This window comes from Heptranchias perlo, chromosome 18, assembly GCF_035084215.1.
Source record: "Heptranchias perlo isolate sHepPer1 chromosome 18, sHepPer1.hap1, whole genome shotgun sequence".
In the NCBI taxonomy this organism is placed as follows: domain Eukaryota; kingdom Metazoa; phylum Chordata; class Chondrichthyes; order Hexanchiformes; family Hexanchidae; genus Heptranchias; species Heptranchias perlo.
In genome coordinates, this window is record NC_090342.1 from 24,032,457 (window position 1) to 24,046,373 (window position 13,917).

Here is a 13,917-nt window from a genome sequence, read left to right on the forward strand (position 1 = left end):
TTTCTCAACAAGGCAGTGTATTAGTTTGCGGCAAGGCTTCATTTATATCTGCTTTAAATGTAATTACTGAATGAGGAATAAAACTTTAGTCATTTATGCAGGGCAACATTTCAAAGGTGTTTGTTGATCCAATAACTTCTCATCTACAACTTGTTGAAATGAGTCGAACAACAGTGATGGAATTTAAGATAATGCCAACAAATATTATAATAAGTTCTAATCAAATGCATCAGTGAAGAGAGAATATCAGAGGCAGCGGTAAGGAGCAATAATAATGCACTAGGAAATGTCAGTATGAAAGTGTTTAGCTGTAAAGACAGATTGGATGGATAGACAGGATCGTGACAAAAGATTACGGACTTCCAATCTAGACTTGATGGTCAAACTTTGCTTGATCAATCAGCTTCAAAAGATTCTGCAGGTAGTTAAATGGAAAATAATTAACTTCATTAATTTGATCTCCTTTAACATTGTCAAGTCCACCAATTTTTAATTGGCTTCCCAGCAGGTAGGCTATCACAGCGTCTAGTTTCTAATGCATTGCAACAATAATAATATTTTATTACAAAATCCAGATTTGTAAAACTTGTAAATGCAAAAGGTAAATATCTTAATGTTACTTTTATTTGAAGGAGAAATTAGTAAAAAAATGTATTTGGCCAAGCTTTTTCCTATTACAGACTCATAACACAATGATGTAAGTTGTGCAAAATGCATCACTGCATCAGATGTGCATTATCTCAGTATGATGAAAATAATATATGGCCCTTCTCCCTCCCAGGCAAAAAAGGTCTGCTAAATATTTTTTTGGTTTTAGTTTTACTGTATTTATAGTGTGTGGTTGTTTTAAGTAAACAATAACAATTGATAGTAATTGTCCTTGCACAGAGCATGAAATGTGTTTACATTTCATTAAATGTATGAAGAAAAATTGTGTAGCTGGAGAAAAAGGAAAATATTGAACAGATAAATAGCTCATTATTTCTGCTGCATTTTTACTTATCATCTTACCTCTACTAAAAATATAACAAGGCAAAGGATGAGGACAAAAATCAAGCTGCGATTAATTGTAACGTATCTGAGGTAAGTGCTCCATGTGGTGGTAACGTTACGGATTTCCTCTTCATCAACAAAGAGTTCCTAAAGCAAAACAGAGAGAGTTGCTCAAAACAACAAATAAAATTCTATTTTAGACCATAATTACTGAGTTGTTCAGTTTCAGAAATGTTGCAGAATGCCTTTTTATACTTTAGGGTCCATTTCAATCCCAGTAAAATGTGCACCACATCCTTAAATCTAAACATAGAAACTCTTTAATGGTCTAACCATCTTTGAACTTTTTAATGGTCTAACCATCTTTGAATTTATCTGAAACCTTTTTTTCAGGTTCTGTGAGATAAAACTCAAACGATCTGTAGTGACCCCGCAGGTTTTTAAAGTTTGGACACACACGTTATTCAGTTAATTAGAGGAGAATGAAAAAGTTGTTTAATGGACATTTTGAAACTTGTTTCCAACCTTTTCACAAAATTAGTTTCTTAATAGCCATGCTATTCTTCTTTGGAGGGATTTGTCAATATCACTTCTTTGTTGACCTGCCAGCAGAATGCTTGAGTGGTGTGGGAAGGAGGCCCTGGATACTTTACCCTCTTCTGCCCAGGTGACCTGCCCAAGACTGGTGAAACTTGCCAAGAGGGAAAGCCAAGTGTGAAATGTTAGTTAAGAGTGGAATTTTAACTGGTGTCTTAAGGGAGCCAGTCATTTGGTGTTATAACCAATGTGTCAGACAGACACTGGTTTTCAATGTCAAATCAGGTACAGAAAGCGAAATAAAGAGAGGGAAAGAAAAATTGGATTAAGAGAGAGAGAAAAAAGAGACAAAAAGAAAAAGTACAAAACAAATGTTATTTTATTATTTTTAAATCTCCAACAACAATTAAAAACTGAAGGAATGAGACTCCACACTTGTAAAAGTTAATTTTCAGTGCTAGTGTGGTTGTTTGGCAATAGATAAGACTTATCACTTCATTAAAAAGGATACTTAAACTGAAAAGGACATGCCCTAACTTTCTGAGGTGAGTTTAATTCGTATCTACCATGCAAATACAGGAACTTCACACTGTTCAATGTATTTGAATGGTGAGTCAGACAGCGCGATGCCATTTTTGCGCAGCTTTTGGAGAAGCATCACATCTCGGCCAGCAACTTCCAATTTCGATGTTTAACTGCACATGTGCGGTCGCCACAAGTTACTGTCCGATTTGCACATGAATAACAGTGAGCATTGTTAGACTCACCGTTATATTTTACAGCAAAATCTGGCCCATTGCCTCTTGTGCCCAGGAAAGGCAAGGACCATCAAGAAGTCAATCAAAGGGATCTGATTAGACAAGCAAGATCTGGGGAGATTTTTGCCGTTTGAAAAATGTTCCATTATGTTGCAATAACCACAAGGGGCTTGCCACAAATGTGATGATGTAAAATCAACAGAGCTTTGAAAGAGGAGAACAGAATTGCCAAGTTTGGTGGCTTCACCATTGCTGCCACTGGGGAATACTGCAAACCCTTTAAAACCCTGTGATCAATCTATTTAAAAATGACATAGATACCAAAGTGTCACAAGTCAGATTTAAGACAAAACTGTAAGTTATAAATCATAGAATCATAGAATGATACAGCACAGGAGGAGGCCACTTAGCCCATCGTGCCTGTGCTGGATCTTTGGAAGAGCTATCCAATTAGTCCCACCCCCCTGCTCTTTCCCCATAGCCCTGCAATTATTTCCCCTTGAAGTATTTATCTAATTCCCTTTGAAAGTTGCTATTGAATCTGCTTCCTTTCAGGCAGTGCAATCTAGATCATAACTACTCGCTGCGTAAAACATTTTTTCCTCATGTCACCTCTAGTTCTTTTGCCAATTACCTTAAATCTGTGTCCTCTGGTTACCGATCCTTCTGCCACTGGAAACAGTTTCTCCTTTTTTACTCTATCAAAACTGTTCATGATTTTGAACATCTCTATCAAATCTCCTCTTAACCTTCTCTGCTTTAAGAAGACTAACCCCAGTTTCTCCACTCTCTCCATGTAATTGAAGTCCCTCATCCCTGGCACCATTCTAGTAAATTTCTTCCTCACCCTCTCTAAGGCTTTAACATCCTTCTTAAAGTGTAGTGCTCAGAATTGGGACACAATACTCCAGCTGGGGCCTAACCAGTGTTTTATAAAGGTTTAGCTTAACTTCTTTGTTTTGTATTCTATGCCTCTATTTATAAAACCAAGGATCCCATATGCTTTTTTACTAGCCTTCTCAACTTGTCCTGCCATCTTCAAAGATTTGTGTACATACACGCCCGATCTCTCTGCTCCTGCACCCCCTTTAAAATTGTACCATTTAGTTTATATTGCCTCTCCTCATTCTTTCTACCAAAATGTATCACTTTACACTTCTGTGCATTAAATTTCACCTGCCATGTGTCTGCCCATTTCACCAATCTGTCTATGTCCTCCTGAAGTCCATTACTATCCTTTTCAATGTTTACTACATTTCCAAGTTTCGTGTCATCTGCAAACTTTGAAATTATGCCCTGTATACCCAAGTCCAGGTCATTGATATATATCAAAAAGATATATTTGTAAAATTGTTGCTAGAATCAGTATAGCTTACATCAGTAGAATAAATGGTAAAGCTTGTGATGGGGAGACTCATGGGAATTTTAAAGAAAAGTTGCTGAAATTGATATGAACATTTAATGTTGAAAAAAACCCTCAAAAGTATTAATATTTTGTGAACCAATGTATAGGAAATGAGCTATGTTTACTGTTGTAGTTCTGTATTACTAGATATAAGTGCAGGCAATTGGGACTAGCTTAGTGGTATAAACTGGGCGACATGGACATGTTGGGCCGAAGGGCCTGTTCCATGTTGTAACTTCTATGATTCTATGATTCTATGATAAGTGCAGTACTATTCCTGTTAATTACTAAATCCAACAACTTTGCAGTTCTTTCTTACGTTTACAGAATAAAAACAAAGTACTCATAGTAACATGACCTTTCCTTGAAGAATAAATTCAGTATTCCACATTTAAGACAGCTTGAATTAATTCTACTTATTGACAGCACAGGTGGTATGAGCTATCCTATTCAAGTCCATGTATCCTGTAATGATATGTGTGAGGAAATTGAGTTCAGTGGAATTACACAGTTCCTATATTCTTTTCCCAGCTATGTATCTTTGGACGGGAATTGTTTCTAAATGTTTTCCCGATGCCTCTGCCCAAGCCAATCCCTAAAGTTCAAAACAGAACAATATACAACAATATCCTATTAGAATATTTCAGGCATCCTGTTCAGCTCGATGGAATGTTAATAATACAGTTTGATTTTGCACACTTCAAGTAGTAATCCTTCATGCAGCTAATTTGTAGACGTTATCAATATTCTAAGAAGGATTTTGTTTCTTTTATATTGTGTATTTTAAAGATTTTGCTGTGGACTATTGAGAGGTTTCACTGAAACACATGGAGAATGTCAAATCATAACTTTCAGTGTTGGAATGTTTTAGCATACCTTTAGATCCTCTTCATTTATTTCTTCACTAATTTCAAAGCTGCCATCTTCAGACAAGCGTCTCGAGTAAATGTCTGCCTCCGAAGAAGCATAGTTGGTTTGAGGAGCCATGGACATTTTGCGTACAGTGCTACGTCGTGCATGAATCTTGCTCGGAGATGTTGAAGAGTTAGTCATGAGTGCCAGTACAGATTGCCGTCTGTGTGCCGGAAATGGAACCTCACTTTTGAATATATTACTGCGGGGATGTGTGGGTTCCCCCAGTTCATTCTCTGGAATGAGAGAAAAATGCCTTTCGCCCGGCTCACTGATGTTGTCCTCCATACCATTCGCTTGTGGGTATGACATGGCAGTTTGTATGAGGGAAAATTTTTTAGTTGATGTTATTGGATTGACTATGAGTGATGATTTTCTTTTCTCATTGAATTCTGTTGGTGGCTGCTTAAATGATGCTTTTCGAGTTTCATTGAAGCTTCCTAAACCAGCCCCATCTCCTGAGGACACTGAGCACCGGCGAAGGGTTTCAGTGAGAATCGAGTTTCTTCTTTCAGCACTAAAGTTATCGAAACCCCCAGAACCCAGCAGCTGTGAACTAAAGTCAGGTTTTTCACCCTGAAGTTCAGAAAAGGTTCCGTAGAAATAGCAGTGCCCCTCATGCAAGAGCAGAATCTTATCTGCCTTCTTCAAGTGTTCCAGTTTTGAAGTCACCAGGATTCGAATTTTGTTTACCATCAGTTTACAAACACAACTATTTATTAAAAAAAACATGAATTATATTCTAGTCTATTTACATCACAACAATTAGAATTGATTTATTTAACTTTTGAGAGATTAATCTAAATATAAGCAACTGTGCACAATTAAAGCTTCATCTTCTGCATTGAGCATTGATGCACTTGGACATAAAGTGAATGGATTGTGTATCATTTGATTGAGAGTGCAGTTTAACAGATGAAATATATACTCTAAAGGTGAGGTAGCCAACAAACAATCTCACAATTGACTATCTTATAGGCTTGGGAACATCATGGATTCAGATTTCCTGATCGTATCAGTATCGTGAGCAGCTTTATCTTTTATATATCATCATATTCCCTGGAATAGGGTTGGGATTAACAATAGGCCAATCTAATCTGAAGTGGCCAAATCCTAAAACAATTTTTTTTTAAATCCAATTAAATCTGAATTGGTCCAATCAATGAAAATTTGGAAATAACTTTGCAGCTCATCCTTGCTGATTTAGTAAAACAACCAGTCTTCAGTTAAGTGCAACACAAATAAAAACACTGCTGCATGACTAATATGTTAAAGATCCACCAAGTCATGATATTGTGTTTGGCTAATGGAAGCATAAACTCTGTAAAAAGAAAACCTTAATCCAAAAACAATCCATTACTATTGTAATGTCATTACTAAAGTCCATCACTTTCATCTTTCCAAGTATTGAGTGGTTGGAATGATCAATTTAAAGGTTTAAAAAATTTAAGTATTTTTAGCAAGTGATTTACTATGGTATCAGCTGTGGTAGCACTCTTGCCTCTGAGTTAATTGGTTGTGGGTTCAAGTCCCTTTCCAGAGACTTGAGCACAAAATCTGGGCTGAGACTCCAGTGCAGTAGTGAGGGAGTGCTGCACTATTGGAGGTGCCGTCTTTCAGATGAGATGTTAAACTGAGGCCTTGTCTGCCCTCTCAGGTGGATGTAAAAGATCCCATGGCACTATTTTGAAGAAGAGCTGGGGAGTTTTCCCTGGTGTCCTGGCCAATAGTTATCCCTCAACCAACATCACAAAAACGGGTTATCTGGTCATTATCACATTGTTGTTTGTGGGACCTTGCTGTCCGCAAATTGGCTGTCGCATTTCCTACATTACAACAGTACAACACTTCAAAAGTACTTCATTGGCTGTAAAATGCTTTGGGACGTCCTGAGGTCGTGAAAGGCGCTATATAAATGCAAGTCTTCCTTTTCTTTATATTTTCAAGCAATCAAGTTATGAACAGATCTAAATAAATTAAATTAAATGTTTAGTTTAAAATAACCTTGTATGTTATTTGTGAAGCAGAGTTAGATTGGTATATGCCATTCACAAATAAAGTTGTCATCTAGTGCGCTTATTGGAATTCCTGGTCCTATGAATTTGCCAGATATCTTCACTGCAATTGCATAAAATGGACTACAGCTGTAGGAAGTCATATCTCATTAATATTACATAGTGAATGAGATACAGTGATGATACATTAACAGAGCCCCCATCTCAATTATAATTCAATTTATTTATAGGTATTACATTATGTATTTAAGAAAAGGGCTGGGAACATTGAATATATTTACAGAGATTGTTGTATCTGCAATATAATTTCTGAAAGATACCTTTCAAAAATGTCTTTTTCTGTAGTTACATCAAGGTGACTGAAAGGTGAATCCAATAGATACAGATCAGCATCTTTATATAGTGCTCTATAGACAGAAAGAAACAGTAATAGGCAGGTTAGTCAATAATGTTTTATAGCTCAGCTCGCTAATGAGGAAAGCCTATTTGACCCCAGATAAATAAAGTTGCTGTGAAACAGCCAGTTTGCTGGTAAATTGTCAACTAGTTTTGGTTGACAATTCTGTAAATTAGTTGATCCAATAGTGCTATGTGATTTTAATCACCATTTTTATCTTTTTAAACTTGGCAAAAAATGGCTGCTTGAGTTTAAAAGGCCTTGATAAATCATATGAATTAATAAGCTCATTTTTAGTTTAGTTGAGTTTTTTAACTTCATGACAAATAATGTTGGGAAATTCTGAAATCTTGAGATTTGCTAATAAAGCATTTACTAAACAGAAATGCAGTGCTAGCTAAATAATTATGTTATTGACTGGATTCAATTAATTGTCAGAGAGATTGGGATCAACCTTATTTAAGTAACCTTATTAGAGGTAATAAACTGCCATCATTTTTCTACCCCCTCCCCGCAAGAATAAAAACTGAAGAACCGGTCCTGAATTTTAACACAAAAATTCAGGGAAATACCGTTGATCTTAAAAAAGACAATTTTGAACTTCCTTGCATGCCTCCCATTTTCTAGATATAACAATCACAGACCTACTACTTGTCCACAAAAAAAACATATTTTTTTCCTTTGATGCTGAAATTTTTAGGTCACAGCTAGCCCAGTTCCAAAAATCAGGAAATAAGCATCAAGAGCTAAGAAGTGTTTTATGATTCTCCTGCTTTGAGTAAATGTGTATAGAATGCTTAGAACATATGCCTTGGGCTGTTTTACTACATTAAAGGTGCTATATAAATGCAAGTTGTTGTTGTTGTAGAACATGAAAGGAAAATATAACATACTGAGTAATTATCACTTCTGTATTGAACAATGCATTTTAGCTTTTAATTTACAGTTCAGTGAAACATTGTGTTATGTGCTAAGTTTTGGAAAAGTTAAGTCAGCATTCCACCACGATCTGTTAGAACCTTGTACACTTTTTGATGGAAACTTCCATTGAACCTGAAACAAAAATTGCATGCAGCCATAATGTGTTATTAATATTTATAGTGTTTACTAAGAAACCTGCTACTGGTTCTACTTATTAAGAAGCAACAAGCTGTGAGGTTGGGGCACTCCTTGAATAAAGTTAACTTTGTGACCTGTAACACTACCATGTCAGCACCTGTTCAAATAAAACCTTAGTCTGCCCTTTCATTTGCTTCCAGGATAGCAGTGACTCATTATCAGAAATTGCACACAGTAACAATTTTTTATTAATCGTTTAGATATTTTGGGTAACAAACTCCTACAAACCCTGTTTCTGGAATCTAAAATGAGTTGTCAGCCTACAGATACTAATTGAATAGATTTTACTTCATAAGCTATGGTATTAACTTTTCGAGCACCGACCAAAAAAAATTGTTCAGTCACTTCTGTTAACTAAAACACGTCACTCCGTTAAAACACCGTCCCACTTCATCAGACTTGACTTTAAACTGTACCTGGGCATATATTGTTACACAGCTCTTTAATGGATAGCATGACTCCAGTAATGTTAATCTCACTCACACATCATTGCTGCTTGGAATGTGTGAAACACCTTCCTGTTTCTCTGTGTTAGCTGAGATGAAACTACTAAAAGCTGTTATCTAAGTATTTGGTCAAAACATCAGGAGTTGCAGTGTGAATAACATTATAATGGCCAAGAGTGAATATTAATACTACAGCAGCAAACAGCTCTATAATTGTGCCTGCCTGTGCATTATTCAAAGAGCAAGTTTGATCCATGTGTGGTCATTTCTCCCTGTTCATTTTTATGGCACCAAATATGTATTAAGTAGAAGCAATTGCAAATATTTTCTTGGGGTGAGGAGTGCACTGGCATAAGATGCAGGGGCTCCAATGCACTAAGTCAGGTTGAAGGAGGTAAAATAGTGGACAAATGTTGGGCCACTCTCGTATGTCTCCCAGTAATGGTCAGTTAAAGATGACCTGTCCAACCTCTCAACTGAGAAATGTAGCATGGCACCAGAGAACTACATTTTAAAATGGAAACTATAAAGAGTAAATACAAATAATCATTTGTATATCAGTTCCTAGGAACGCAAGTGATTTTTTTAAATCCTAAAACTTGTCCCAGAAATCATCCAGTAAAGATCCACAGTTGCATAACAAAATGCCTTTACCTTATGTAACATTATGACAGTGGAAAGGTAATCTCCCGATGAGAGAATTTTCAGTCAAGAACAGGCTGTTGCAAAATCCTACTTGTTGATAAAATGAATCATCTGCAGAGGTGATAAAAGGATGATCTTACCAGGAACAATGAGTTTCTCAGTGGAAAGCACTTCCCAATCAAACACACCTCTTCCCTTTTGTTAAAACACATTGTTACAATGTTAATTTGTAATACAAACCTTGCCAAGGAGATTCTTGCCCGTTGACCTCCACTGAGAGTAATTCCTCCATCTCCTAGAACAGTCTTATCCTTGTTAGGAAACAATGTGATATCCTGGGGGGAGCAGAGTGAAAAGCCAACATGTCAGCACTCTTCATTTTACAGTAGTGGAAGTTGTTATTTCCAATTATATGCTCTGAGCAACTGCATTTGCGTTATTGTTACTTTCAGTTGACTAAAATGTCAATAATTGGGATCCCGTCCAGTTCAATGTTGAATTCCTTGGCAAAACATTCAAAATGAACTATTTGGCCAAAGTGGGATGGTGGTCAACATCAATGCAGTGCAGTAGCATGTGGATTAATGCTCAGGATTTCCCACACTTTGTGTTCACACCCTCAGCTGTGCCATAGGAGGGAGATGTTCAGTGGAGGCTATGTACTTCCTTAAGAAAAATAAGGGAAAATTGGAGGGTAAGTTTCTCTGGACCATTCTCGTCAACCTCTTAGCAGCTGGTTAGAGGTCCAATCTCCTGTCCAGAGTATAGTAGGTGGCGGAGGAAAGGGAAGAAAATAGAAAAGGACTTATCAACTTTTACCTCTGACTAGCACAAGAAGAAATATAATGTGAAAATTGTATGAGAATCTGAACCTAAAAACTGATATATCAGATGAATAGGAATTTAATAAGAAGAGTTTAAAGTTTAACACAAGCAAGAAATGACAGTGAATGGATCCATTGTCAGAAAATCTCCACTTTTGTGAAATAATGCTATGCTTTACTTGCCAGCCTTCCTGTTTACACTCTTTAACAGATTGCCTTCTAAATTGCTTTATTGATGGTTAACTTGCTTTGATTTATTTTTACATTAGATCGGAAGTGTGCTTTGTAGTCACTGTTAAATATTTATTCATTTAATTCTTGGCCCTTATAATTTGCTCAAATGATAGTCTGCAGTGTATTGATCTATTTTTAAAAAGTTATACATAGAATCATAGAATGGTTACAGCACAGAAGGAGGCCATTCAGCCCATCGAGTCCAAGCCGGCTCTCTGCAAGAGCAATCCATTCCCCTGCCCTATCCCCGTAGCCCTGCAAGTTTTTTCCCTTCAAGTACTTATCCAGTTCCCTTTTGATGACTACGATTGAATCTGCCTCCACCACCCCCTCAGGTAGTGCATTCCAGATCATAACCACTCGCTGTGTAAAAATGTCTTTCCTCATGTCGCCTTTGGTTCTTTTGCCAATCACTTAAACATCTATGTCCTCTGGTTCTTGACCCTTACGTCAATGGGAACAGTTTCTCTCTATCTACTCCATCTAGGCCCCTCATGATTTTGACCAACTCTATCAAATCTCCTCTCAACCATCTCTGCTCTAAGGAGAACAACCCCAGCTTCTCCAGCCTATCCACGTAACTGAAGTCCCTCATCCCTGGAATCATTGTCCTTGCTTTTCAATTATAAAATCATTTTAGCAGCCAAGTAATTTCATTCTGTGTTTTTTTTATATGTGATGAAGGATAGCAAGGATATAATAGAGAGGGAGATGGTGTGAAAACATAAAGGCGTAATTTAGACATCAGACGTATTGGGGGCTTGATGGATCCAACTCTTAGTGAATTATTTTGCCACAATAGTTGCAACTTTTTGAGTGCCTCATTGTTCTTCATTGTCATTAATTAAACCATCAACCATAAAAGTATATTATATGTCAGGGTTATAAAAAAAAATGAACAGCTTATGAAAGAGTGCAAAGCTCAAATGATCAATTTAAATTATTCATTTGTTAATGAAGTAAATCATGAATTCCGACAACAAAAATGGTAACACTACATTTCACAAAGACTGGGCTGGAGATGATTTAGACCTGAGTGAGTGGAGACACTGCTATGCAAACACGGATATAGAGAAATTTCAGACTCTCACTTTGATGTAGGTCATGTGTATCCAGGTAATGGTGACTGGAGCACATTATTGTAATACCACACAAGTTTTCTCACTGTGTGCCTGCACATATCAGAACTTCATGCTTGTCTCATGTGAAGTGGGGCCCAATTCAAAACTGAAACAAGGAGTCAAGCGGAGTGACTACTTATTTTATCCAAAGTTCCTAAGGATTTAAAAAAGTTACAATCCAAGGCGGAAAGATCTAAAAATGATAGCCTCTTTGCACAATAAATCTAATCACAATCAAACAGTGGCTATATTGCATAATACAGTGTTTTTATCACAATGATTTTTTTTTGAGAAACCAAGGTGAAAGGTCAAGGACACCACCAAGTTTGTAAAGAGTAAAATCAATGATTAGGTAAATCAGCAACTAATATTTTGGTGATGCCAATCTTTGGTCTTAAAAGTCTGAAGATTATATGAGGAATGCAAAACTTAGCTCGTTCCAAAATTTTGAGATCCTAGGAAGAATGAGTTACAGTAGGAGTATGTGTAGAGAGTCCTGATTTCAACACAGTGGGTGCAGAAGAAGAAAGAGCATGTAGGTCGGTGTTTGTTAGAAGGAACAAAACAGAAAAGAGTCAAATGTTCATCCCTCAGCTGCAGCTAAGGTGATTAAGAGAAAACTAAACAACCATAAATATAGCACTTGTGAAAGGTTGTGATGGTAGCTTGTTTAGAATTGCCAAATGCCAGATCCTGGCAAAGGTAATGATAGATGATTGATCAATGTGTTCAAGGTCAGTTCCAGAGGTGCAAGATGGGCAGCATTACAAATACTGTAGCTGAGTTTGTTCAACTCCAGTACAGGCAACTTATTTATTATTCTTTGTATTCATGCAGGCCTCTTCCTGTTTCTTCCCATTACCTTTCTCCTCCTTCACAGCTTACTTCCTCTAAACTAATTACCAGGAACATTAAATACGTGGCAATAATTAATTAAAGGACATTTCTTGAGATTTGACTTCAGTGGGGTCATGCTTTCGTCATTCTACTACAACTGTGGTTTTATTATTTTAGTGATTTGAAATGGGCAAATACAAATGTGGCATCAATTATTAACTGGATTTCGGATGGTAGTGCGCCAATGTTTGATTTTTATATTATAAAGTAAATAAAAAAGACAGTCTTTTGGTGATTGTGATCAGGAAATAGGATCCTACAGTTTTGTACCCTTACTTACTTGTGAAAAACTCAACAGTTCAAAAATTTTTGTTTATAGGAAGTTCTGTAGATTAAAAACAAACCTTTGTTTGCATTTCTATTCTACTAATAGTAATATTTGTGTAGCTCCATTTAGTACAAATATAGATGAATATTAGTGTAACCGCATACAGTAGTACTGTATATGTATCTAATAATATTCCAATTATATGGCACTAAGCACTGCAATATTAGAAGGATTTCTAAGAGTGGTGTTAGCTGACAGCTGCAACTATTCCGACTATTCACACCACTGTCAAGTGGGAGAAAGAACTTTGCATGTTTACTGGAACATATAGTTGCAGCTCTGCTCACTGGTGTTTGACTGGCAATGAAACTTCCAATATTAGAAAAATGCTGACAGGAAAAAGTCAATTCCTTTCTACCACTAGAAACTTAAAAGGTGGTTCAGTTGAACAGATGTGTCTTTATAAATTTTATATTTTAAGTTTATAAGATTGGCTCAGAAGTTGCTATAGTGCTATGCTTGCACAGTCTATAACTAGCAATATAAGGCCACTTCTTCCAACTGGTTTCATTAACAGCAACAAACAGAAGTCAACAGCATTGTATTGCACATTTGGCTTGGCTTTAGTATGGCGCAAAATATACACACTGGAGATGGTTAAATGTAGTCCTTTTATGGTATTGAAGCTACCTGATCTAACTTAAATAAGTTTCTCACACAAATGAATGTTGCAGGTTAAAGTGACCTTAGCTGAACTACACCGCCTATTGTATTCTGATTTAGCAGTCTTCTCATTAAAGGCAAAACTTTTCAAAACATCTTAACTGTGAATGACTCTAGAAAAAACACTGCTGTAAGTATATAAAGCATTCATTTATGGTGTGGTAAAGTGACTCTCTATTTTGTGACAAAATATGCAAGTTTGCAAATCATAGCTTTATTTGTAGGCATGAAAAGTAATGTACTTGCCCTAGAATTTGAGTTTTAATGTACTGTCATATTTGGAATAGCTTGCATTGTCTTCTTTTTTGATTCAGAATTAACCCTTTGGTTGTTTTGGATGTCTACATCACCGTTACTGTGATGTCCAACATGGGGCTTGGCTTCATCTGTTGGTAGCATTAATATGGGTATCTCAATGGAAAGACTTTGATCTTGGCTATTCAAGTTAGATTTGCGGAGCAACTTTCAGTTATGATGTAGTATGATATTGATGTGTCCGATTTTGTAGTGAAAACTGCAGGTTTCCACAACCCATTTCTGTAGACTGTTACTGCGTCAACTTCCTTCAGACGCTTACAATGTTTTGCTGCTCAATCATAGTCATATTTCTGCAACATTATTAG

At 36.5% G+C, this 13,917-nt stretch overlaps 1 protein-coding gene across 1 annotated transcript in view; it reads right to left on the reverse strand.

The window, feature by feature from the left end:
• cftr (CF transmembrane conductance regulator) overlaps positions 1–13,917 on the reverse strand; it is a 117,641-nt gene that overhangs the window by 35,790 nt on the left and 67,934 nt on the right. Inside the window, exons 12-15 of the mRNA XM_067999536.1 lie at positions 9,468–9,562; positions 6,941–7,027; positions 4,570–5,317; positions 1,012–1,140 (exon numbers count right to left, since the gene is read on the reverse strand). Of these exons, the coding sequence (XP_067855637.1) occupies positions 1,012–1,140; positions 4,570–5,317; positions 6,941–7,027; positions 9,468–9,562 (1,059 nt within the window). The remainder of the gene's footprint in view (positions 1–1,011; positions 1,141–4,569; positions 5,318–6,940; positions 7,028–9,467; positions 9,563–13,917) is intronic.